The 27775-nt window shown below is 39.5% G+C and overlaps 1 protein-coding gene across 2 annotated transcripts; it reads right to left on the reverse strand.

Annotated features, from left to right (window-relative positions):
• taf2 (TAF2 RNA polymerase II, TATA box binding protein (TBP)-associated factor) lies at positions 1-27768 on the reverse strand. Of its 2 annotated transcripts, none has more exons than XM_017700865.2 (26): positions 27375-27768; positions 27079-27133; positions 25297-25457; positions 24962-25080; positions 24581-24722; positions 23344-23575; positions 22606-22790; positions 21472-21585; positions 18960-19059; positions 18762-18847; positions 17595-17730; positions 16850-17004; positions 16467-16581; positions 16174-16283; positions 14837-14902; positions 11377-11629; positions 9630-9770; positions 9418-9528; positions 8990-9183; positions 6128-6267; positions 5248-5317; positions 4617-4726; positions 3556-3782; positions 2239-2397; positions 1786-1888; positions 1-1155 (listed from the first exon to the last, which is right to left on the reverse strand). In XM_017700865.2, exons 1-26 carry the CDS (start codon positions 27422-27424, stop codon positions 860-862), a joined length of 3630 nt encoding a protein of 1209 aa, XP_017556354.1. In that variant the 5' UTR covers positions 27425-27768; the 3' UTR covers positions 1-859. The 2 variants fall into 2 exon arrangements, with proteins under 2 accessions (XP_017556354.1, XP_017556355.1); XM_017700866.2 differs by having other exon boundaries at positions 860-1155; positions 3574-3782; positions 27375-27424.
• Positions 27769-27775: the final 7 nt, after the last annotated feature.

The raw sequence follows: 27775 nt of genomic DNA on the forward strand, positions 1-27775 counted from the left end.
TTAATGGTAAAGACATTTTTTATTAATCAGTTCTTTGTGACATTTTTATTTTGAACATCACAGATATAAAAGAGATGACAAAACTCTACTGAACAGCAAGATTTTAAAAATCACTACAGTGAAGTAAAAAGAAATTAAAACACAGCTAGAGAGAGTGTCAGCATGAAGCAGAGCAAAAGTAACACGTGGCTTCTGAAAAGTATAATACAGCAGTCAAATATGATGGACAAGTCTGTTCACAAAGTCCATTTTAAACCGCTCCTAGTGTGAACTCAGGTCAAAGTGGGGGCTGCTCAACTTTTTCTGCTTTTCATGCCTTATATAAGTTTACAGTTTTCAATCTCCACAATTTCCAGTAGCTAATGAAGCACTACCGATGCATTAACAGAGCTCGAGAGCCTGCCCAGTGAAAAATTCCCTCATAAAAGTACTCAGCAGAATACTGCCATTTATCGGTCAAGATGGCTTCAAGTGGTCCTTGTGGTGAGAGGTGTGTGTGGTTATGAGCATGTGAAGAGTCCGAGTAGTTAGTGACTACACTGAAGAAGAAACTGAGGGCTATTCTCACACTAGTAACAAGGACAGTTTAAGGCTGAAACTGAAGGCTGTGTGAGTGGTGGAATCGCTGGCTCAAACCCCCCCCCCTAAAAAAAGGGTCAGTCATTAACTGATCTGGCTAGTAACGTCACTGAACTTCTCCTATTGACCTAAGTGCAATTGGTGGTCATATTGAGAAGAAAATGTATGCTAATTACTACTGTTTACCAGCAGCTTTCATCCTGCAGACTGGATCCAAAGTGTAAAACCACTAATCATAACAAAAAATACGGTGCCAAAACGAAGTCCTATCTTGGTCTGATCAGTCAGACAGAGAGGGCGAGCGCATGGAGCGACCACTGGCCGGGCTGTTGCTGAAGGTGTGGGAGTCACGCTCCTTCTCTTTGTCCTTGTCTTTGCTGTCATGCTTGTGCTTATGTTTATGTTTATGCTTGTGCTTCTTCTTCTTCTTCTTGTGCTCATGGTGGTGGTGGTGATGATGGTGATGGTGGTGCTCCCCACCATGCTTCAAGGACAACGTGCTTTCTTTGCTGAACAAAGGTACAGGCGTGGCCGGCATGGACATAATGGTCTGCTCCATTGTGGGAGGTTCCCTACCTACAGACGGGTTGGATGGGGAAAAGGTCAAGGGGTTAAATGTGTCACCAGACACAGTCACTAAAATATATTTGACCATAAATATCACATTTTAGTATTATTTATTTTGGCTAGACATGTATATAATGCCTAGTAATGCACTAAAGGAACATCTTTCAACATCATTAATAAGAGGTTGTAAGGCCAACTTGTAGTTATTTGCATAAGACCAGTCACAATGTCAATAGTATGTTAGCCCATTTCCCTTTAATTCTAAATTGAGTATCTTTTCAGTGTTTATGCCCAATCTACTATAATCTGAAATAAGGCAAACCTTAAGTTTCCCAAGTAAGTGGGATCCTTGTAAATGATGTCTGATGCATATGACATTTGTGTATTACTCTCTAACTACACAGTTATTCACAATGGCCAAAGCAAATCTTTACAAAATGAGCACACTTGGTAATGGTGGACTCAATCTATGTAAACATAACTCAGTCTATGAATTGTGGATATCTCTTCCAGAGCAACTATCTTACAAAGTGCAGTGGAAGACTGGCTATTCATAGTTTTGGATGGACGTTTCACTCCTCTAAGAGCTCTTTTAAACATCAATAAACAGAATAATGCATTTGTCGATTTCTGACTTACCTGGTGTGGAAGGCCTGTCCAGCATGTTGAGATGGTGGTAGATGAAAGCCTGACTGTCATGAACTGTGTCCATATCAATATCTTCCTCCTCTTGAGTTGGAAACTAAAAAAGAAAATAAATTAGCAAATTAAAATAAACAGTAAGCAACTGGTTCCTTTGTTGGTTATGGGAATCTCAGAATTTATGCTTTCTGTAGTTTAATCACATTACAGAAAAGCAGATGCAGTGTTAGATTCCTAACACAAAGACTCTTATTGGTATAGCTTGGAATACTTGCCCAGGCAGGGAATTCCCAATACGCTATACCATGACAGTTTTGTCATCCGAACAGGGATACACTCAGGTCTTACAGAGTAACAGAACAGCTTGACAAAAGATGGGTGCCACAGTATTCTCTGTTTAGGTTGTACCTAGCACATTTGATCATAGAATTTAACAGGAGTGATACTCACTCTGCTCTTGACACCTCCTTTGACCACAGGCTCCTCTTGCAACACCTGCCCAGGTTCAGGGGGCGAAGCCAGCGGAGTCTCTGCCTTCCTCTTCAGACCCTGAGAAGGTAGAACCATCCCACCCAATGGTGGTTCCATGACAACATGCTCCTCCTCCAGCTGAAAATGACCAATCAGAGAAGGACATTCCAATCAGTTTGTCATTCCATGATATATTCCGACTCCATCAAGGAATTCCATAGGTGCATTTCAATGGCTCTAGTAATTCCCTGCAAAGTAGCCTGCTTTCAGACATTTCGAGAGCGATTACAGACCATATGGAGTGAGTTTAATGATGACATTGCAGGATGTTCTGAATGAAGGTAATTATCAATTGTAGATCCCTTAACTAATATCCTGTGCACAAGCATGTATAGTATGTAACAGTACTGCTTAGTGATCCTGTAGAATGGAATTTACCTCATGCTTTCAGTAACATTATAGTTCAAAATCTAAAAGAAAATTTTACATTACCTCTCTTATCAAAACTAATTATAGGTTTGTTTAAATTTCTGTATTTAAATGATGTTAGCATTCCTAAAAAATGCAGATCTAGGATCAGAACCCTAGTGTTAGAAACAAAAATCACATCACCACTGGGTTTCAGTAAGTATAAGTATAGCTATCACATCATTAAATTAATTAATCATATTTTTTCCACTTAAAAAACAGTGCATTTTATTACACAAATAAAAGCTGTCAGAATTTTTACTTTTAGTAATTCAGTAACATTATTGTCATCATGTGAAAGCATAGTGCACATCAACCTAAACATGAAAAATTATTTTCATTGTGTTAACACAGTTCATAATCATCGACAAACAGAAGAGCAACAACGGTTGCATGTTCCAACTCATGACTAAATATGTTGTATGTAACATATGTACAGTCAACTGTTCCAACTCTTATGTGACTGGAACCTCTCAATCTTGTTCTCATCGTGTGTATATTCTTATTACGGTGGATGCTCTCAATGGAAAACTGTAGCTTTACACTTTGCTGTTTGCTTTTGTTAGTGTGCTGCTTGTTGATTCATGCAAAGGTCTTCCTTGAGCTCTGAGCTATATTAACTAGAGGGCTACAATCATGGATTGCACTTCTGGATGGTACTAAGGGTCAAAATAGGAAAAAGATTTAGCTTTGGAAATTATGATATTTCATATGAGAACATTGCTAAAGGCAAAATACACATTCACATACTTCATACTAAAACAGGGTTTCATGATTCAAAATTGACAAAACCTCTGTTTGAAATGTGAAAAAGGAAAGACTCCTTACTGTCTCTTGTGAGCTTACACTGCTAGTGAAGACCACAGCAGGGGGCAGCTCTGGGCCTCCAGAGCCCTGCTCAGGTTTGATGGTAGGGTTAAGGACAGCCTTCTTCTCCTTCAGGTTGAGCACCAAGCCCAGCTCAGGAAGAGGTAGGCATGAGGGCCTTGTCAGTCCAAACAGAGTGTGATAAAGGTTCACCGCATCACAGCGTAGGCGCCGGTCATGAGACGTGCCTGGACATGTGAAGACACGCCGACAAATATATTAAACAAAAAAAAATTATGCGTGTATATAGCTAGTCCTGATTTCCATTTAACTGAACTGTTAAGTCCTATCACTGCCGCAGTTATCAAGTCCTTCTTTCAGGAAGGGCTATAAGAATTAAGTTGCTTCTAGGTGACAACAGCAGTTATTGTAGGCCTTTAGACTTTCGAAGCCTTATGAAAAAGTGCCATTTTCTTTGTCCTGGCACAGAAGGCTGGATCCAAGAGTAGATGCAAACCTCAAAGTACAAAAGCAAGTTCTTACACAGTAAAGCCTATTACAATAAGGGCAGAAATCTTTAAAACCCTGCCAGAGGTTGTGAAAGAACAGATTCTCCTGAATTTCTAAGAAGTGCGGCCAGTCATCGAAAGCAGGTTATAAAGCACTGCATGTTTTCTATTAAATCACAGTCAAGAATAATTTTATGAGATTTTCCATGTCCCAGGGTGAGGTAGAGACTTACATGTACACTAAAGGACAGCTGAAAAGGTTAGAAGTCAGCTGGTTTGTGGCGTGTGGAAATAAGACTACCAATAAAGCTAAAACCTGGAAAGTCTCCAAAAGGCAAACTGTTTTGAGGCTTACAACAGAAATCAATATGTTCCTTGGATAACGGCTGGAGGCTGTAACAAATGGTAGAGCTTATGGTTCTGATGAACAAAAGTCTGAAAACACAAAGCCTATTCATTGCATGCCAAATCACCACAGCCACTTCACAAATCAGAACAGCTCTTCAGTTCATTTACAGATTACAAAAGCATGATTAGGACTACATTTTCCAGGGGCCTGAATCGCAAACCTACCTGAATTCATCAGCTTCCACAACTGGTCCACTAGAGCTTCATTGCATAGGGAAGACTCTGCTGCTTTGGTGAAGGGTGGATTTTTGGCCAGCATACTAAGAATCTTATGTCTATTGGGAAAAATGAAATGTAAAGAAAAATAAAATGATTAAATGTAAAAAATAAAAACCTAAAAAAATAAAGGTAAAAATGAAAAAACCTGCAATCACCAGTATCACAGGATTCACAGTGAGCTTTAAAGTTGTATGCAAATGTTTGAACACCTCTGGTCAAATTACATGTTTTGTTGATCCAAATCCTCTACAGGGAACTTGGGGCACAATTTCTATCTTGCTGAGTTTATGTTTAGAGTTTCTTCCAATATATTAAATTCAGTGTACAAATAATAATATGTGCATTAAAATATGCAGAAGTGCATTCTCTGTAAAGGACATCTAATGTGATATGGGGCACCCAAACATTTGCATACAAGTGTAGCACTGCTGAGGAAAAGTAGATTATTACACATGCTAATCATTATTTTATTAATCACCCAAAGAACACATTACTAATGAAGACTTAGGCAAAGGACACATGCATAAACCCTCATTAGCTATATTCAACAAAAATGAGAAACTGTTACATTGCTGACCTGACGTAGTGTAATGGGTCATTCTGGACCATTTCCAACAGCCACTGAAATTCGTCGGCGCTCCTGTCAACTGTCAATAAACAGAGAACAAAAACACACACACACACGCCATTAGGCTACAGAGGTAACACAAGGTACTTACTGTCAGTGCCAGCCCCCTGCTACGTCTGGCAGAGTCAGCTTTACATCAGGCCTAAGCTGCTCAGCCAGGCTGAGCAACCTCTCAACTCAGCTAAAGAAAACCAGGATAAACAAATCTAAATATCTATACGTGCCTAAATGTGATACTACATGGCTGCTGCAAACATTAAAAGCTACCCGTAACCTCAACGACAGGACCTTTGCCCACTTATGTCCAAATAAACGTTTGGCTTGTTGGTACCATTTTCCACATAAAACTTAACTGGCAATTTGTCAATGACTCTATAAAGTGAACATGGTCATAAGGACTTGCGTAAAATTTTATGATGGTTCCTTAGATTTGCCCAAAAGCTAAGTCTTGCTTAAGGATTTACCGGACAGCTGATGAAAAGGAGAGTGGTGTGTGGTCATGTCTTCCTGCTGATGAATGAAATGTGCTGTGTTAACAACTAGAGGATAAATGCAGTCATGAGCATTTTATAAGCTATTTAAACAATCATCATGTGTGATGTAAGTATCAGATCTGCTTTAAATGCAATAATAACTTCAGGTTGTTTTTAACTTGAAGTCAAAAGGGTACAAGTCTGTTCCAATGCCTCTCTCATACACAGTGCTAGGATATTTCAATTCGTACTCTCATAATTGAGGTGATTGGCAGGCTTGGGTTTAAAAATGGTGCTATTATGAACAAAACCTATGTTTAATTATGTAATTAGTACAGTGTTCATAAATAAGGCACCTCTGGTATAGTCCACCAAGGCCTCCAGGGCGGCTATCCTCACGTCCACAAAATGACCGTATTCTGCATAAGACTTAAACAGGCTGGGGTCACTAGGAATATGGCCGTTCTTCTGCAGCATCCGGATAGCACGAAGACAGCTGCAACCCAAAGATGACAAAAGCAATGTGATGAATATATAATACATAAAAACTGTACTGGCAACACATACAGTGGGCACTTTATTAGGTATGCCTATTATCTGCTCAGTGCAGGACACACTAAAATGCTGACATGGCAGTGGCATCACTGCAGTGCTGAGAATAATCCACCACCCAAATAATACCTGCCATGTGGTGGTCCTGATGGGATAAGAACAGGGCTAACAAATTAGTAAGAACAAACATGGCCTACAACCTGTAACTGTAGAACTCCTACAGCTGTTTACAAATGTTTGAACACCCCTGGTCAAATTACAGGTTTTGTTGATTTTCCAAGTCAAAATAAGTCAACACATCATTTTCTGGAAACAAGCTTAAATTTCTGAAAATGTTAGTGCACACATTTCCATATTAAAAAGAAAAACATAAAACATACACTGGATCAGGCATAACATTAAACCACCTCCTCGTTTCTATGTTCATAGTCCATTTTATCAGCTCCACGTACTGTATAGGTTCACTTTGTAGTTCTAAAATTACAGACTGTAGTCCAACTGTTTATCTACATACTTTGTTAGCCCCCTTTTACACTGTTCTTCAGTGGTCAGGACCCCCATGGACCCTCACAGAGCAAGTATTATTTGGGTGGTAGATCATTCTCAGCACTGCAGTAACACATGTGGTGGTGTGTTTATGTGTTGTGCTGGTCTGAGTGGATCAGTGACAGCAGTGCAGCTGGAGTTTTTAAACTCCTCAGTGTCACTGCTGGACTGAGAATAGTCCACCAACCAAAAATAACAACAGCGCCCTGTGGGCAGAGTCCTGTGACCACTGATGAAGGACTAGAGGATGACCAATACAAACTGTGCAGCAGCAGATGACCTATCGTCTCTGACTTTACATCTACAAGGTGGACTGACAAGGTAGGAGTGTCTAATGGAGTGGACAGTGAGTGGACACAGTGTTTAAAAAAATCCAGCAGCACTCCTGTGTCTGATCCACTTGTACCAGCACAACACACACTAAATCACCATCACCACATCAATGTTGATGCACTGCTGAGAATGATCCACCATGCAAAAAGTACCTGCTCTATGAGGGTCCTGACCACTGAAGAACAAGGGAAAAGGGGGGGCGGGTAAAGTATGCAGAGAAACAGATGGACTACAGTCTGTAATTTTAGAACTACAAAGTGCACCTGTATAGTGAGTGGAGCTGATAAAATGGACAGTGAGCATGTAAATAAGGTCGTCGTCATACTGTTATGCCTGATCGGTGTAAAATATGCCTTAACTTTTGCATAGACCATATGTTATTTGTTGTGTTAAATTCAGCAAATAAACCATAATTGTGCAGAAGTGTGTTCACTGTAAAGAATGTATTAACTGATAAAATGGACAAAGAGTGTAACCAACAAAGTGGCCAGTGGGTAAATGTAGGACTCTTTTCCACATACAAACACACTCCGTCTAGACCCAAGACATTAATAAACGATTGACAGAATTCTAACATCCAAACCGTAGGAACTAATATGCAGTAAAATGCAAGCTCAAACCCGTGTCCAACTATTTAGTATGAGATTCTAGCTTAAGCCTTGTGCAAAGTTAAAACATCTGCCAACACAGCAAGACTTAACGGCCTAGCTGTGGCATATCTTACTGATCTGTTAAAATATTATAGCCCATATATGCAAGCTTCCTTTACTGAAAACCCCTAGCATTACTAGAAGATCAGCTGGTGGAAGATTTTCTTACGTAGCTCCTAAACTCTAATAGCTTTCCTGAAATATTAGGAATGCAAGCATGATACGTGTTTTTAAATCCTAATCAAAAACATTTGCTTAGGCTGCTGTATGCCTACAGATACGGTGGCATATTTTCGACTGTAGTTTGTAATTATACTACTATGTTCATTCAGATCATGTTTTTATCTTGTCATTGTAATATACCTGTGTAAAACACTTTTGTAACTAATCAAAAGTACTATATAAAGAAAGATTAATTTTTTAAAAAGCATACAGATTACATTACATTATCTGATTACTTCATAAGTGTACACGGAACTAATGTGCATGTGTTGTGTAGGATGAACCCTCGTGCTTCTTACTGAAAAACAGAATGACTATGGGGCAAGAGCTGGACAGAACTCAGATAAGCAAACACAAAATTGCAGAACATTGATCTTTGGATTGAGTACATAGCAGTTTTATTATCATATACTACATGTTCATATGCAGCTAGACATTTTTAATTACGACTTCTAACATCCAAAAAAACAACATTAGCTTCCAAAGTTTTTTTGACAGAACACAAGATGCTGTGAAAACCTCTGCTTGCACTGTGGCAGCTTGTGTTTATACAAAAAGTAATTCGACATTGCAGAGCAAACAACAATCCTTTGGGTACTCAAGGACAACTATGGTCAGGCTACTTTTGATCTGCCTTTATTTGACATGTGATTTATAATCTGAGTGAGTGAAGAAACCACCCTGTTAAACATTAGTTTAAGCAGTGCATCTGCTGAATGAACTAGGTGAAAAATGTTTGCTTTGCACAAGACCACGTTTTCGCAAACATTCTCAGTGACGGATCCTAAGAGACCCTGAAAATTTCATGGGCAAAGAAAAAAAATAATCACCAAACTACAGTATATTTAAGTATTAGTGTAAGGGAATACAAACATACACACTCACACTCACGCACACACACGTCCATCTTTGTACCTGACAGTAATAGTGTTCCTGTAGCTGGGCAGCAGTTTCTCCATGTTGAGGAAACGGGTGATCTCCTCCAGGATGAGGCGCACGTCTGGGTTCAGGCTGTCCACTGTGCGGACCTCATTGTTGATGCTGATGGCTGGAGTCAGCGAGTTGGTCAGAGCATCAATCAGCTCTGCGCGGTAGTAGTTGTCTGAAAACTAGAAGATCAGAGGAAAATATGTTCACCATTTACAGACTCGAGTGCTTCTAGAGACTGGCCCTTCTCATCTGACAGAGTAAATTTAATTTACCAATTTTCAAAAAGCTTTATTATCTCTCATGGCAAACATTCAAAACAAACAAACCAACAAATAATACATTTGACAGACAAAGTAGCAAAGAAAGTCGAGAAAAACGAGTGTTGGTTATGGTGCGTTTTAATTACTTCTCACCTTATTCTTCCTGTTGTCATTGTACTTGATGAGATCCAGAATGAAGTTCAGCACCTCTTTAGGACAGAGGTTGTGCACATCCCTGAGCAAAGCCATGGCCACTGGCATGGTCTACCAAAACACCAAATACAATTACAAAATGCCTGATAATAATTAACATCTTATGTATATCTGCTTCAAGGAATGTACAAGCACTGATAAAGTGGTGGCACCTTCTGCAGGAAGTAGCTTTGGAAGTTGATGAAGTTGTTGGTCTTGACAATGTTCGGGCAGCTTTTGCAGCAGAACATGCGAGTGAAGAGAGACTTCATTGCAGGAGGCCCTGTCCAGGTGCTCATCATGGCGTTGGCAATCTACAATAAACACCTTTCATGTCAACTCACAAATCCATGACATGAATCAAATCTCATCCTGAACCTCTTCATCTTCAACATTAACCCCACCAGCTGATGAATCAAAAGATTACCAATTATTTGTAAGGATAATGGACATTTTGACCATAAGATCACACTGAGCACTTGTAAGTGAAAATGTACAACAGGTTGACCACAAGGGTATCTGCTGTCTCCAATGCTTCTCATGCTGTATATAGATGACTGAGTGCCCATGAAAATCAACATCAACATTTGCATATTATAAAAACAGCAAGTGAAAGAGAAGAACATTCTTTTTATGAAAAGCATTGTCTCGTTCTCCCTTGCTCGCTGGTTTTAATCCCCAAGTGTCAAAAACAAGAATCACCTACAGCGCCTATGCATATTTGCTTCAAAATAATTGTATTCCACTGAGGTCACTAGATTTATTAGATAAACAGCAGACCCTTCAGATATCCTCCACTCCTGCTTTTGAGTTGTTGCTCCATGTCGGTTGGACCGATGGAGAGTGTCATTTGTGCCTGAGGCCATCAAACAAACCAAAGAATATTCATGTTGAGCCATGTGCTTACTAGGCATTTTAGACTTATTAATTTACTTTTATTTTAAAAATATTTGTCTATTGTTGTCTGTAGATGCATATATATTAAGTGTTTGTGTCAGTGTTGTTTTGTGTCAGAACAAAACCTTGTATCTCTATTTTTGACAAAATTTGAAAATACTAAATTTGATGATGAATGGACCAATAGAAATGAAACAAATTAGAATTACATAAACTTCTTAAAAGTAAAAATCCTGTTTTTAGAGATACAAAGTTCCAGCACTGACAATATGATTATATGCCCAGCTGTGAACTGTCCCACATTAGATCATCGTTCAAAGCTTCAGAGTTCAGCAAGTTGCTATGTGTGAAGTGTGACTTATGTAAAAGATACATTTGCTCATCAATCTCATCTTACAGATGACACTACAGCTTTTCTTCTGCCAGTCACAACACGTCTTTCCCTCTAGTTCACTCCCTGTTTCTCTTACTGCTTTTGTTTCCTTGTGTATTTAATTGTGAGACTATTCAACTGTTTAACTGTTACGTAAAGCAGAAATAGCTTCTAATTCTTTATGAAGGAACCACTATGTTTGCTAAAGGAATATATGATTGTAATGAAAATCGACATTACAGTCATATTTTAAACTGGCTAAAAACAATACTGTTGTTACAAATGATTTTAACATTAGATATGTTTTTATGGGTATTACGGAATTTACAAAGTTTAGAGGTTGTGAATAGAAGATTTACTGTCTCTAAAGGTTGCCAGTCTTAGCAAACAGCATGGCATAAGATGTCAAAACCTTCTATGATCCATATAAGTCATAAGAGATGCTTACTTCAGTAAGTACATTAAAAAATACATATACATACACATTCCTTTGCGTTTTCAATAATGGTATAAATACAGTGAAACAAAGCAATTTGTGTTGCATCAAGAGACTGAGCTTGAGATGTATCATTCACCAATTTAACTCCCCTCAATCCTTCACTCCAGATGTTAGGTTAAGTTAGGTGAGGTTAAAAAGGCTTTCCCTTTACCTTGGCTAAGCAGAAGCAGGCCTGCATGCGCACTTTGTAAAAGCACTGGTCTTGCTCCAGGATGTCAGTGAGGGCTAGGCGAGAAGCGGCCGTGGAGAATTTCTCAAGGGCTGAGATTGCCTCTTCCTGAGCCACCACATCCCGCTCATAGCGGAGTTGGTACTGCCACATGAAGTCAGCCTGCTCAAACTCTACTTTCCGCAGGATGGACATGTCCGGATCAATTCGTATCCAGAGCAGAGGAGAGTCCGCGCTGCCAGGGCACACAGAAAGAGAGGTTTAACCCAGTGTGACATATTACTAAAACAATGATTTCTGGTCATACATGATCCCAGGTGCATAATTTTAACCAATAAAGATTAAACTGATCTAAGGCTGCAATGTGCAAACACAACCAGAAAAGACAATATTTGTCCTGCAAACTTCCTGACCATTCAGAGACATTTCAAATGAGTTTCTGTGGGTGTTTGTATGAATCAAAGGCATTCACGTCATCATGTCACATCAACGGTTCACTCACACAGGGATATTAAACTCCAGTTTTGTAGAGCCAGAGCCCAAGACAGTCTGGAGATTTTCCTGTTCAAACACAGCTAAATCACAAGTTAACTGCCAGGTGTAATAGATGTGTTTGAGGAGGAAATATACAACAGTTTGCTGTACTCTGAATTTGCTAGCCCTGTGCTAATGTTCCATATTGTGAGGTCTATCATAATTACAACATGCTGCAAAATAACCAGAATATGACATTTTGTCCATTTTATGCAACCCTAATTCTAATGTAAATAGATTTTTACTGGAACAGATGTTCTAGGCTCTTCAGCCATTACATTGCACTGCAGAAAAGAATTAGTGTAGTTTTATGCTCTTCATATATACACTCAACAAACATTTTTTTAGACACCTGTACACCTACTCATTCATGCAATTACCTAATCAGCCAATCATGTGGCAGCAGTGAAGAGCATTAAAATCCTGTAGATAAAGGCCAGCAGCTTCAGGCTATGTTCACATCAACCATCAGAACGTGGAAAAAATGTCATAGAGAATGGCCAGATTGAATCAAGCTGACAGAAAGACTACAGTGAGGACTACATGAGTCAGACAGCAATCAGATTAATGCTTTGCAGCCGGCCAATAAACTCACAGAAGAAGACGTGACGTAAACATAATGTAAAGCTCGAACTTCATGCCGCAGTTTTGTTTTTTTTTAAATTGCGCAACTTTACCTGAAAATATGAACATACATCAACGAGAAGATGAAGAATCCTCAGATTATAACTCCGATAACCACTCTGTACTATTGTAATGAAGTGTAGTGAAGCATCTTAGAATGCACAACAAGTCTAACTTTGAGGTGGATGGGCCACAAAAGTAGAACACAAAGCTGAGGCTGCAGTGGGCACAGGCTCAACAAAACTGGACAGTTGAAAACTGGAAAAATGTAGCCTCATAAATCTGTTTTCATAGCACGCTGGGCTCATTAATATCAATTATTGCTTTAATGTCACAGGCTATTTAAGTAATGTTGCTGACCATGGGCATCTCTTCATGGCCACAATTTGCACATCTTATAATAGCTACTTCCAGCATGATGATGCACCATGTCACAAAGCAAAAGTCATCTCAAACTGGTTTCATAAACATGACAATGAGTTCAAAGCCATTCAGTGGAATCTAATAGAACACCTTTGGGATGTGGTATAATGGGAGAGTCGTAGTGTAAAAGTGGACTTGAAAAAATCAGAGGAATTGCATGATGCACTCATGTCAACACTGACAAGAATCTCAAAGGAATGTTTCCAACATCTTGTGGAATTTATGCCACAAAGAATTATGGCTGTTTTGAGAGCTTAGGGACGCCCTAGCTGGTATTAGTATAGTGTTTCTAATTAAATGCTCAGTGAGTGTATAAAGCTGCACTACATAAGAATTTTGTAAAAACTGAAAGAAGTAGCATTATTGAATCTGAATTGTAAAACAGACTAAAATAAGGTGTGCATGCACTGCTGTGTCTCCTCCTAAAGCCTAAAATTATAAATTAAAAGTCAGAGGTGTCAGGTCATATTTTGTGGGACCTTTTCGAACCACATCATATGTCTTTACACATTAATGTCACATGCACAGTCTCAAAAGGAAGGTCCGGCACGATGTATAGGCCTCAAAGGCATAATTAACATTAGACTGTTGAAGATATGATGGCAATAATAGACAGTTCACTTGCATTGGAAGACAGATCCTTCACCAAGTTTTGATTCCAGTGTGACTGCAATCAGATACCTCTACTCGGGGAAGATGCCTGAAGCATTATATATATTATAAAATGTTGGGTGCCATTACATATATCCAGACATCCCAAGTCTCCCGGAAGTTTTTTCGTGATCGGGAAAAAAAAGTCTGTGTCGCCTACGTGTGTGTTTGTGTGCGCTCTTGGCCGCTCGTTCTAGATTCCAGGAGATTTTATCTAGCTTGTGGGCATCAGGGAGCCGCTATGTATAATCGTATAATATGCGGGAGACTCTCAGAGCTTCCGGGACACTTGGGATGTCTGCATATCCACCAGGGAGATCTCCAAATCCCCAAAACTTACAAAGTGCAGCACTGAGATTAAAAAAAAAAAAAAATATATATATATATATATATATATATATATATATATATATATATATATATATATATATATATATAAATAATTCATACATTATGTTGAAGGTGGTCAAAGATTGGATTGAAAAGAGTCATCACGAATGTGATGCATTATGAATAAGAAGAAACAGACACCAGCATTGCCTTCGTTATGTTGAAGGTAACTGGTGAGGTACAAAAGTCAAAACTGAATCTTTCTATTGTTCATGAGTGAACAATTTTGTCAGTATCTCTATGAGGGACCTAATAAAGAGTGTGATTATCCCCTGCCCTCCTAGTCTACCTCTGCTGATGTGGGATACTTCCCAAGCGTTTCACAACACTAACTTTCTGTTACAACATTGTAACAGAAAGACTAAGAACATTAATGTCCCTTCACTTCTGTACAATGTTGCGATTCTACAGCACACCTTCATTCTTTCCTCTTACCATTTGCTGCTGAAGATGGTTGCTGTTCTGCCTAGCTTTGTCCTGCTTCTGTTGGCCCTGCTCCAGCCTACCCTGTTCTTACCTCTGAGATACAACACCACTGTCTCGTAAAATGGCCTGCAACTCTGTCAAAACTGTCAGCTAAATGAGAAGCCATTACTCTCATAAACATTCTCTCACTATTTAAAAAAAAGATCATAAAGAAAAAAGAATATAAGGCACTAGTAGCAGACAGTACACTTATATAAGGCCAACATGTGGTTGTAATTTAAAAGCGCCCTGCAAACTATCGTAGGAAAAGCAGTGAAGGAACAGCACTAGGAATAGGTTTGCCCAAAGGCAGCTAAAAGGACTGTGAGGACTGGAGAGAAATGGAAAGTCTTACTCCATGGCTGACAGGTCCATGTCCACTTCTTCGCCATTCATCAGAGGAATTTTTTTCTTCTTGTTCCTAAAAAAGGGAGGAACACTTTGGTGGAAAGCACAAGGTGACAAAAGCACCTAATCCTATGTTAAGAGTGTTTAATCCTCATAAATGAATGAAGTGCAAAAAAGGCAGGCACCATGGAATTTAAATGTTATAGGGTAATTACATAACTAATTAAACAATTACATAGTTAATTAAACACATACTTGCGTAAAGAATTATATTCACTTTGAATTTTCATTCTGTATCAACTTTACACTCCACATTATATTATGTAGTTAATTGCAGGGCTTGGCAATATGACAATATTTATTGTTACCATAATAAACTACATCACAATAGGTCACAATAAGCTTTTCTTAGTATATTGTGGATATCATCAATACTTCTGAAACACTGACCAACTGTGCATTTCCTTACAAAAATAGCATAATTAGTCCTGCTTATTTGTAATTAGTGTAATGCAGCAAGTGAATGTAAAAAAAAAAAACTAAACTTTTTTTGGCCTGATACAACTTTTCGAATGTCAGAAAAAATAAATATGAACTTGTCATTTATCATTTAAAAAAGAGACATGGAGTCATATGCATTTAAGGTGGAACAAGAAAATGGTGTTTCTAATTTGATGAAAGAAATTAGCAAGAGCCCCTTCCCCATTTTGGATGTTTGCAAAAATAACCAATCACCTTCCTGCAGTATTCTTCAAGCCCTAATAATCAAAAGCAGAACTACCTGGCATTTAGTGCTGGTTTAAGTGACCATTAACCCTGTTCTTACACGTTTTAATAGAAATGCAGGCAAGTTATTCTTTTTTCTTTGGATATAAATAAAGTGACTACATAAACTCCTAATCTTTTACAATTGCAGTTCTTGAAAATAAAGGTGCAGACTTGGTGTAGGCATATGTATAGTGTATTTACTGTATTTTTGTAAGTGGTTGGTGTAGTGTAGTGGTTAACACCTCTGCCTTCTACACTGTAGACTGGGGTTCAATCCCCTCCTGGGCAAAAACCCTACACTATACCAATAACACCACCTTGGCCTCCCTGTGTAAAATGATCCAATTGTAAGTCGCTCTGGATAAGAGCGTCAGCCAAATGTCATAAATGTAAATGTAATAACGCATGATGATACTACTCTAACTGCAAATTTTTGATGACACTATATACACACACACAACAATATTGACAGCTTTGAATGATCTAGTACCCGGCGTAGGGGAAACACTGGAACTATCTTTGTCTCTTGCAAAACACTAAATGGAGCAGATGTCATTGCATTCTGAGATGATGTACCTTCTGCTTTTGGAGTGGCAGGGTATGTCATGCTTCAGACTGTTCTCCTCAATTTGGAGAGTGTGGTTGAAGGATCCATCCAGCTCCTGAACAGTCACCTTAATGGGGCCCTTTATAAGAACACACAAACGCAGGCAAATTACATACAACTTGCTCATAATGTCAAAGTTGAAGTTTCAGGACCACCCAAGAGCATCCATACACACATGAAATTCTCTTCTCAGTAAATCAAATTCCCACACACTTACCTTACATAATAATACACCCACCCACAGCGACACACTATGACTCACCACATATTTCTGTGTGCCAGAGGAGGTGTAATCCTGGCGGATCTCCAGTTCCAGCACATTCCTTTTCCTGTTGAAGGCAAAACTACCAAAGAACTTCACCACCCCACTCTGGTCTCTGAGGGTGTTGTTAAGAAGCATCAAAAGATGTTAGCTCTCGGCCACAGTTACCATTGCTAAAGCTAAAACATCTGGTCTTCAGACATGAGACAGGTTTGTTTTGATATGATGAAAAGACTGGAGCAAATGATATGATGCACAATCTTTTTTCTCCATTTATAATCATGCTTCTACATTTCTTCAAATTAAGCATTTGCCAACCTAACTACTAATTTGCCTTAAAGTCCTTCATGTAGTCAGAGCAGACCACAAATTGGGAAGGATACACCCACTGCTTAATCAAGGGGCCGATGTCCTTCCCTGACACGTTGGAGATGGACTTCAGGAAGCCAGAGGTGGACAAGAGCATCTGGCTCCACATGTGCGACTGGTATTTCTGTGACGAAGCTGTGCTGGCCAGGCTCAACAGCTTATTGAACACCTGAAAATTCAAGTCACAGGCTTTACATTGAATGAAGTCTACCTTTCCATCAGGACACTCTGAAGATCTTAAGCCAGGAATCCCTGAAGGCAATTTCAGCTCTGTACCTGCTAAAGTGTTCAGAGAGGCCTGCATGTTTTGTGCATAAACTGTCTACGGACTAATGAAAAAACATTTTTCAACACTATCTGACTTATCAGTACTGGCCACTCAATTACCATGGACAACCATTTATACAACTTTCTCTGTATTTAGAAAAAACTAAAACCTTTGACAAAGTTAAATAAACATTTAATGGAAATACATAAAAAAGAATTCAAAACTACCTATTAACTACTAACTACTGCTAACTGTTAGACTACCACACCACACTACAACACTGCTAGCATATGACCACAATCTGTTTTTGTTCCCCAGGAACATGTGTGGAATTTATTGTCCATTATAAGTGACCATACAATTACAGATATAGCAGATTGGGATTAGGCTGAAAAATGCTGCCATATTCCTTTGGAGAATAAACCAAAGGCATTACAAGAACCTAAAGTGCAGCACAGTGAGGAGATTTTGTGAGTGTGTGATTCTGTTACCTGCAGCATGAATTCCATACTGATCCGGTTCTCAATCAGTCTCATGACCAGGTGGGCTTTGCACTGGAACATTTTATAATACTCCCAGGACAGTGTGTGGGGGTGTTTGATGGAGAAATGCAAGTGGGGAGTTGGGCTGAAAAAACACACAAAAAAAGAAGACAATATTTCTCCTCCTTTCCCACATTATGGATGAAGGGGCCAAACCACTGACAGTCCATGCAGGAAGTAATAAATGTCTGTATAATTTAAAAACAGCAATAAAACCTCTATTTCAGCAACTTCAGCATCTGATTTAAGACAAATAAATCAAGAGCTGCCGGTGGTTTATGAGGATAAAATAAACAGAATGTTCCACAGAACTTTGATCAGCAAAAGTTTAAAAACACAGCATTTCTGTACTTTATAAGGGAATTTTTCAAAATTCTTGCATAAATTAATCATTAAGATAAAGTCATTTGAAGTAGTTTGATGTGAAATGCTTCATTCTAGAGAAACTTAAGTTAGAATTGATCACAGTGGCGGTGATAGGAACAAGACATATGAAGCCTTTAATGCTCCTAAAGGCTCTCTTACAGAAATGTATTACATGAAATGGTTACAAATAGGCTACCTGATGCCTGAGGCACTGTAGTTTTGAGGAGGTATTGGCCAAAAAAAGAATAAGAGGTACATTAAATAACAGCAAAACAGAACCCAAAGAAAACCTTTTCCCCACTTACACAAGTCAGAGAACATGCTTTATTATGTTTGATGTTGGCTCAAAACAAGGTGGACACAATAAATACTGCAAAAACATTATATTTAGTTGTTGAGCCTTTTGTCAATTGTTATTTTCTGTAAAATTTCTACATTTTTCCTGGTGCTGAAAAAAAAATGTACTTAATGGCAGTTTTAACTGAAAGTAAATAAACAAAGGGTGGTCTCAGGGTGCACAGTATTGTATAAAAACTGCGTGACCCCACCACAATTATTGTGAAAAAAAGTTGCATAGTTTCTCTACATTGCATCATTTCACATCAAACCACACTGAAATAATTCTCCTTTAATCCAAAATTGTGTGGCTTTTGTGTCAAATTCTATTCTAAAATTTCATTAAACATAAATTGCAAGTGTCTTCAGTTTTGCTAAGTAAATACTATAATTTGCAAGTTTGGCAAGCATTACTTCTCTTTCTCTTTTCCTCCTGTAAAAGTGGGGTGCAGCAAGACTCCTCCTGTCTTCAGTTCATAATCCACGATCTTGTCCAGTTCCTGCAGGACAATTGCATTAAAAAAATGCCATGATTACAAACTAGAACCGCTGGTTTGTTCAAATTCTTTGCTCTTTAAACAGTTCAAGAGAATCAACTCTGTCTCTCCCCACCTCTTTGATCCAGTGGCGATACTCATTGACTCCGAAAGTCTTCTTCAGGTAGAGGCCATATATATAGCCTGATATCCCCTTTAGGACCCATTCATCAGACCTGCAAGCCAAAACAGCAGTTTGGTGTGAGCACAAGCCATCTTCTACCTGTCCTTAACAAATGAACCTTGAGATGCACATCCTAAACAAGGCTAAAAGACCAAGTGTCATTTAATGATACCAGCTCAATAACACTCCTCAAGAGTCAATATTTTAATACCTGTGCTGACAACTAGGTTTAAGCATCACATATTTCTTGGCACACATGCATTTCTTTATGGCTTAGTAATAAAAGCCAAAACAGCAAAACAATCGTCATCTTGTTTGCTCCAGCTCTATACAGCAGAAAAACAGTGGCACAAATGATGTAGCTGTCAGCTTCAAAGGAAAGATTCATAGACCCTCTCATACTGGTGGTTATGCTGCATGAACAAAAGGAAGCAAAATGTTCAGTGGAAGTACAGAATGTTCATTTGTACTTCAATACTGATTTAATAAAGGCTTGCAAAAAAACTTTTTATGGCATAAAATAAAAAGTCTAATATATACGGCTTCTGCTGAAAGCATGAAGCTGGTCAGGTTCAAAAAACAGCAATGAATCTAGTAATTAAGTGCAGACTGCCTGATGTTACTGCCAAGACTTAATTATTGTTACACACGATTGTATACATATGGTAACAAATCATAGACACACACACTTCATTTACCTTTCATTTCCTTTCATTTTATTAACCAGACTTGCAATTACAAAGCAAGAGACCCTGTCAGGGATCCTGACAGGAATAGTAATTTCAATCAAAAGCCAGTGCCAGATTTCAGGACAGGGCTGCGTACTTTTATACATGGCATGTAGCATAAATGATGAGAAACTGTAATATTTATAATATCCACAACACTGTGCTCTAATAGTCAGGTGTTTTATTATTATTAATAATATTTGTATTAAAGGCTGTGTTGGGAAAAGGCTTTTCACTCTGGTCGCTTCTGCACATTGCATGTTCAGGACTAACAATCGCAGAGGTGATTCATTCATTATTTGTGTGCTGAGTATCTTCTAGCAACTGTCATTAAGGCACGTATACTGCTTGTGAGCTATGCTTTCAACGTAGTTTTACCTTCACAGATGTGACCCAGTAAGTGGTTGTATTGAGGTATTAGTTTCTACCTGCTGTGATTAGTGATCAGCATTTTGTTTACATATTTGCAGTGCTACTTTGTGTTGTAGTGCCATTAGATGCTTAGCTGACAATGTTACAGTGCTGTATGTGACCTGTGCCACATTTGTGAACATTTTGTTATTGGCTGTTTAATTTAAGAACCCCAGTATGTGTTGTACATGCATATGTGCCCTCATATTTACCACTACTTGTGCAGCTGTCTTTGTGATTACACATTAAGGAAGCTGACTTCTCTGTCTCACCCATGTGCCCTCACTATATCTACAAAACAATAATATAAGCTTTGTTAACATTTTGTTAACATATTTATTTCTTCAGTCTTATCCAGCACATCTGCCGTGTCGTCATTGAACTATAAACATGTTTGTTGTATAGAGGGGGATTAGTTTTACAAGGCTTAATGTCTTACACACACATTACAGCAAACTGCATGTGTGTGAGGGGTGAAAGGAGGAGGGTTAACATCTGAGGGAACTGTAAAAACTTTAGGAGCCACTGATCTAAAGTAACGGCACTCTTTTGCACAAAAATGAAACAGTTCTCTCAGGATGAAAATTAATGTTACTAGGATCCATATGTTAGCTTGTCTACGCTGGAAAAGAAAATAAACATCACTGGGTGTTTATTGTGTATTAACACTATAAGAAGAAGTTCACAGTGGAATGTAGAGGGGAGAACACGAAACCTCTCCTCTCTTCCTGTGCAGAAGCCAGAGCTGAATCTTTTGGCGGGCTGTCTTCAATTACAGGGTTGAACAACATTAAACCACACAATTAACTACATGCAGGCAGCTGTTCTCAATATCAAAGCATACTCAGTTTTCCAATTGGCCACATACAAGTCCAAATAAAGAAATAATAAGGAGTACTGAAGCCTCCACATCTGATTTGGGTTTTACGTACTTAGCACACACAAGAGGGCACATTGTACATACAGATCAAAACTTTGGACACCTCATATAAAATTTCAACATCTTGAAGGTTTATTCCAAAATGGTGTCACAGGCCCCAAAGACACACACCCACCCACACAAAATGCCAGCAAGTCCATTTCACTGGAAGAGGGCAAATTAGGATAAGAGGTAGAAGTAGACATGAAAAGGCAGAGCACTTAAGATTTACAGTAAAATGGTTGTTTATACTTGTGCCTTAAAACGTGGGGCAAGAACTGCCAGAGCCAAGTTCAAAAATCAAAAACAAAAGCACTGCCCTAGCAAGCAAATAAATAAATAAACAATTTTCCCAAAAGAATACAGACAAGTACAATTGTGTAGGCACTGCCATTAGTGCACTCACCAAGACATCCGTGAGATGAAGCAGCCAAAGAACTGCTGGGCCAAGGCCTGTGCCAGGCAGCGTCGTGTCAAGGGGGTCTGGTCTATGATCATTCCGCTGTGGAGCAGGTTTGTACTGCAATAGAAGAACCGCACACACACGCTTTCTAAGAAAGTGTACAGTCGTAGGCAAAAGTTTCAACACCACTTGTTAAATGACTTTTTGTTAAATTCTATGTAAAAAATTATTTTTTGTTGATTTTCTATGTAAAATTAGTTAACACATCCTCTACAGAGAGCTCACCTAAATGACAAAACTTAAACATTGCATTTTTTGCAATTTTTAGTGCACAATTGACTTTTTTGCTGAGTTTAACGCTCTATGCAAGACTCTATTAAAATTCAAAGAAGGAGCATTATGGAGTCAAAAAAGAAAAACACTTTAAAATATGATATGCATGCACTGCTGCAAGTAACACTTAACATTATACTGATGAAAAGCAGATCATTCACTCATCATCAGATGACACGTCCTTCACCGAGACTGAGTTCTCTTTAAATACTCTTTCAAAACACACACGCAGTCATCAGGTTCATCTGCTCATGGAAACAAAGTGCTATTCTGCACACTGTGTGGAATTACACATCTCCTTCAGAGAGGTTTCCAAATCCCAACAACATACATTGTGTGGCTCAAAAAAAAGTTAAACACATGAAATGTTCCACAGCTTTTGCACTAGCTACTGCACATTTTATGCCCCCCCCCACATATTTGACAAATCCAGTAAATATACAGTAACTGTGCACTAAAATGTGCAGAGGTGTACATTTTTAGAGGATGTGTTAACTTATACACACTTATTAAAACAACAAACCATGTAATTTGACTGAGGTTCTCAAACTTTTGCATATGCCTGCATATCAAATCAGGTCCTGTGAAGTTATAATTCTGCATACAATTTTGCAGTACCTGACTTCCTAAAAAAAATTAAGCCTAAGCCTTTGGTTAAAAAAAAAAAAAAATTAATTAAACCAGATGTGTGCTGTAAAAACATGTAAAATGATAGACACACTGCTAAAATGCTACAAAAAAAAAAAAGTCAGATGTTCCATTCATCAGCTAATGAACAGAACAAGCCACATTTAACCAGCTCACCTGAAGATACTCATGGATGCGTAGGATGACACCTGCACATAGGCCTCATCAATAAAGACAGTCTTAAAGCAAGAGTATGGATAGCGGCATGTGAGAATCTCCTCATAGAACTCAAAGATCTCGTGCAGGAAGGACATGGAATGCTTCAGCAGGGGCAGCAGCTGGGGCAGGCAGAAATGAGTCACCTGAGGAAAAAACAGACTATTAGCTAGAGATAAGCAATACATGCTATATTACACTTAGGCATAGATCAGTTTCTTAATCCCAAAGCACATTGTTTAAGTCCACTTATATTGACAATAAGTGTGTTTTTTCCATTAAAAAACAACATACATAATTTGAATAGGTGCATAAAGTACTAAGAATTCTGAAGAATGTAGTTGATAACTTTTGAGCTAGTTTGAAAAACAAAGTTTGGTTCCAGAAGCACACTTGGCCTTGAAACATGAAACAATAACTGTAGCACTGGTTCTCAAACCAGTCATCAGGGCCACACAGTTGGTGCTCTATCCCTTTATGTTGTGAGCTGGAATGAAGCAAAAATGTGGACCTTCTGGGAGACCCTGAGGATCTTTGAGAACCACTGATCCATAACAACATGAATGTTGCACACTGCCACCTAATGGCTAATATAAAATATAATGTAAAAATGTGCTTCCAATTTCATTTTCCTCAGTTACTCCCCTCCAGTATCTCCTGGTCCAGAAACACAAAGAAATACCAAGTTCAGTGTCAAACCTCATGCATGTAAGGGTCCACGAGGATCTCAAAGGGTCCTACGGCCAGAGAAATGTTGGGTGCAGCTGTGGGGATGGCCAGCATGTAGTGGAAGGTCTTCTTGCGCATGTCATGAGTGTAGACGGTCTCGACCAAGTCTCCACAGGACACTGCCACCATGGAGGCGTCCACAGTGAACTCCAGCTTCCACGTGCACAGCTCCGAGTAGGAGTCCACACAGGGGAACCAGAACCTTGGGAAATCACACACACACAAAAACTTGAGGGCGTTGAGAAATGTTATTGTCTAAAAGGTTTTTTTGAAAGAAATATGCTGTATATGATTTCTGCCTCAAAAATCTCCAATATTTTTTCAAAAATCACATGGAAAAAAAAGTCCAAGTCCTATACAGTCTCGCAGAGCGAAATGTTAATTTCATAATTGCTAGTAAAAGGTTGGACCTCCTTCTGCCTTCAGTACTGTCTTAACTCTTCGTGGCATACTTTCAACAAGGTGCTGGAAACATTCCTCAGAGATTTTGGTTGGTTATTTGAGTTACCGTTGCCTTTTTATCATCTCGAACCAGTCTGCCCATTCTCTTATTTTCTCTTTCTCGGACCATTCTCTGTAAACCCTAGAGATGGTTGTGTGTGAAAATCCCAGTAGGTCATCAGTTTCTGTAATACTCAGACCAGCCCGTCTGGCACCAACAACCAGGCCACATTCAAAGTCACTTAAATCACCTTTCTTCCCCATTCTGATGCTCGGTTTGCACTTCAGCACGTTGTCTTGACCACCTCTACACGCCTAAATGCATTGAGTTGTGGCCATGTGATTGGCTGATTAGCTATTTGTGTTAACAAGCAATTGAACATGTGTACCTAATAAAGTGGCTGATGAGTGTACACTTCTGGAGATAAAGTGGGTTATATGGCCAAGATAGCATGTCACAAAACATTTTTTTTTTATGATATACAATATGCATCATGATAAGCTCATATCTGGTCACCACTTCTGATGCCTGTGCAGGTTTAACCATTTGGTACAATTGCATTATGACAGAGGTGTCCACGTCAAGTCCTGGAGGGCCTTAGTCCACCACAATTTGGTGATCTTTGTTCTCAAACACACCTGACTGAACCCAGCAGACTGTTACCAGGTTTCACTAGGTGTGTCTGAGGAGGGAAATCTCCAAACTGTGCTGGACACCAACCATCCCAGAGAGAAACGGAATACTCCTGCCTGATTCAGGGCTTACCGTGTGGAATTCTGATATCCAAAGGAGAAAACATGAGCTCCTCTCTCCGCCATGCTGCCCTCCACGTCAGGTACAACAAAATGGAGCCCTCCCTTTGGCTGGTCCAGGGAAAACTCAATATACACCTTCAGCACTTTCATCTCTGCACAAGCAGATTGCACAGTAAGCATCCAGGAATCCCAGAACATGCATAGAACAGTAATAGAAGGGTGTAATTTCAGTGGTTGGAGAATCTGGATGTGAAAGCCATCCTGAGTCCTATCCCTCCTGATAATATCTCATTGTTGTGTACCAGAGGAACCACTTCAAACCAAACTGCTCAATGACTGCCATGGAAAAAGTTCTTTGTAATCTTTCACACAAAGGCATCGCTAGGCTTACCATCCCCTTGCTTCCAGAGCTCTGAAGGGACTTTAATGGACAGCTCCCCATTTCCAGCATCTGGGTCCACAGCACTGACTGCTGCAGAGTAGGCGCTAGAGAAATAGTTCAGGTTCCGCCTGCAAAGCACACATACAACATGAAATTAATGTACTGGATCCTGAATGCAAGAACAGAAACATTAATCACATTACAAATATAACATTGACTAGCATCATTGCTGACCAACACATTGCTGGAGTAGCTGCAAAAGCTAATATGTAAGACTGCAAGTACAAGATGGTAAACAAATAACTAAGATGAGGCTATGGAAGTTCGTAGAGCGCATTACTCACTGCTTGGACTCATGGTGGCAGACCTCCAGCGTGGGATCATTGTAAATGAAAGGTGCCTCCAAGTCATTCACTCGCACTCTGTAAATCCTGCATTGCTTGCTGTTGAGTTTGATGCGGTTGAGGTTCACCACAGTGGGAAAGATGGTGAGTTCCACAAAACCCTGGTCCAAACAAACATAATGCCATGTATTACCTAAAGACAGCGCTTTGCATTACCACAATACAAACATTACACCAAGAGTCAGCCTGGAAAACAACACAGCACTAAATACTCACCTAAGAATGTGACAGTTGTCATAAATATGTAACAACACTATTTTGAAGAAAATATTAGTTACCAGACATTGTTAAGAACATTCAGTCTACACTACCCATGCACTTTATTAGACATGATGGTTTATAGCTAGAGACTATAGTCCATCCTCTAGACTATTGGTCACCAACCCTCCTCCTGGAGACATGACACTATATTGCCAAAAGTATTTGCGCACCTGCCTTCACATGCATATGAAATTGCGTGAGATCTCCTTCTTAATCCATAGGATTTAATATGATGCCCACCCTTTGTAGCTACAACAGCTTAAACTCTTCTGGGAAGGCTTTCCACAAGGTTTAGGAGTGTGTTTATGGGAATTTTTGACCATTCTTCCAGAAGCACATTTGTGAGGTCAGACATCGATGTTGGACGAGAATGCCTGGCTTGCAGAAGGTCGCCGCTCTAATTCATCCCAAAGGTGTTCTTTCGGGTTGAGGTCAGGACTCTGTGCAGGTCAGTCAAGTTCTTCCACACCAAACTCACTCATCCATCTCTTCACGGACCTTGCAAAGTTGAGAGCATGAAATTGTCCAAAATATCTTGGTCTGCTGCAGCACTAAGAGTTTCTTTCACTGAAACTAAGGGGCCGAGCCCAACTTCTGGAAAAAGTGCTGAAAAAAAAAACCCACACCATAATCCCCCCTCCACCAAACTTTACACTTCGCACAACGCAGTCAGACAAGTACTGTTCTCCTGGCAACCACCAAACCCAGACTCATCCATCAGATTGCTAGATGAAGAAGCATGATTCGTCACTCCAGAGAACACGTCTCCAGTGGCGGCACTTTACACCACTAGTTTCAACGCTTTGCATTGTGCTTGGTGATGTGAGGCTTGGACGCAGCTGCTCAGCCATGTGCATGTGTAAAAACTCCAACAGTGCTGTACACTAACACTAACATCACACACCATATCAGAGTCACTGCTGTGCTAAGAATGATCCATAAATAGCATATAGTCGACTGACCAATGACAAACGGGGTACAAGATGACACATTGTGCACAACATATGAGCTACAAAACGCTGCCTATAAATTAATAAATTTGGATATACTGAATTCTCAAGAACAACAGCTGATGTATAATGGGGAAACGGATTTCTCTAATAAAGGTCCCTTTAAAGAATACTCTCAACAAAGCTTATAATGGAAAACAACAGAAACTACATTTTGGAATTAAATTCTTCAATTGCACTGTTATCCAGTGCAGTGGTTCTTGATTCTAGTCCTGGGAACCCACTGCTCTGGATATTTTAAAATATTTCCCGTTCCAGGACACCCAATCCAGCTCGTCAAGAGCTTGATAAAAAGCCTGATAAGCTGGATCAGGTGTGCAGGACTAGGACTAGAGTTCAAAACCACAGATCTAGCGGACCTATAAGGTCGGAGGAGCTCATACAGTAACTAGTGAGTGTAAAACTGTTTGCACTCGTACGGAAAACAATGACATGAGGAAAAAACACTTACAATAACGGACTTCCTCTGAAAGTTGATGTTGTTGATGCAGACCACCTGGTGGGTTGTGTTGGGGAAAAGACAACATAGTTAAACAGCTGCCGGTTAACGGTGTTCAAATGTGTAAGAAATGAAAAGTGTTGTTTTAGTCAGCTCCTTGATCGAATTACCCCGTTCCACCTTAACTAGGGCAGCAGTTACATTCTGGCGCCCGAGTCTGCTGCATCATTTAAAGTGTAACGGAACAATCGAAGAAGCTGACTGGCAGTAAAGAAACAGCCTCAGGCTCGCGTTATTCTGATACTTATAGTTTGTAAGGTCGCGGACTCTCGAAGCCTTTGTCTTTCTTTCGGTTCATTCTGGGGTCTTTCTGTAGCTGGAGGTTCACGAAGAGAAGCCCGGGCAGGAAATGCGACTCCTCACAGAAATAAATCCATTTTAAGTGTTTCAGGCCAGAAACCGAAGGCGTTTAATTCAAACATGTCTTTAGTCCTCAGACTGAGCGCTGAAACACCGCAAACCGTGAACGGCAGACCGCGGTTTGGTGACGGGATTAAAGCCGGCGAGTTTAAGGATAAGGAATAAACTATTTTAGTGAACTAGTTTAATGTTAAACGGCTCATTTTAACTCATTTAAACGACTCAGTTGCCCCTTCTCTCTCCGCCGCCGCGCAGCGGAACCAGCGCGCCGGATGTTGTGATGCCGGAG

Source organism: Pygocentrus nattereri, chromosome 3 (assembly GCF_015220715.1).
Source record: "Pygocentrus nattereri isolate fPygNat1 chromosome 3, fPygNat1.pri, whole genome shotgun sequence".
NCBI classification, from domain to species: Eukaryota; Metazoa; Chordata; class Actinopteri; order Characiformes; family Serrasalmidae; genus Pygocentrus; species Pygocentrus nattereri.

Bases quoted from the DNA above. Each gene is read 5' to 3' on its own strand.
- taf2 (XM_017700865.2), bottom strand. From the start codon at position 27,424: ATGAACCGAAAGAAAGACAAAGGCTTCGAGAGTCCGCGACCTTACAAA. The intron at 21,586-22,605 runs GTGAGCTGGTTA...CTTCTATTGCAG, and splicing joins GCATCCATGAGTATCTTCAG to TACAAACCTGCTCCACAGCG. The intron at 5,318-6,127 runs GTGCCTTATTTA...GTTTATTGACAG, and splicing joins CTTGGTGGACTATACCAGAG to TTGACAGGAGCGCCGACGAA.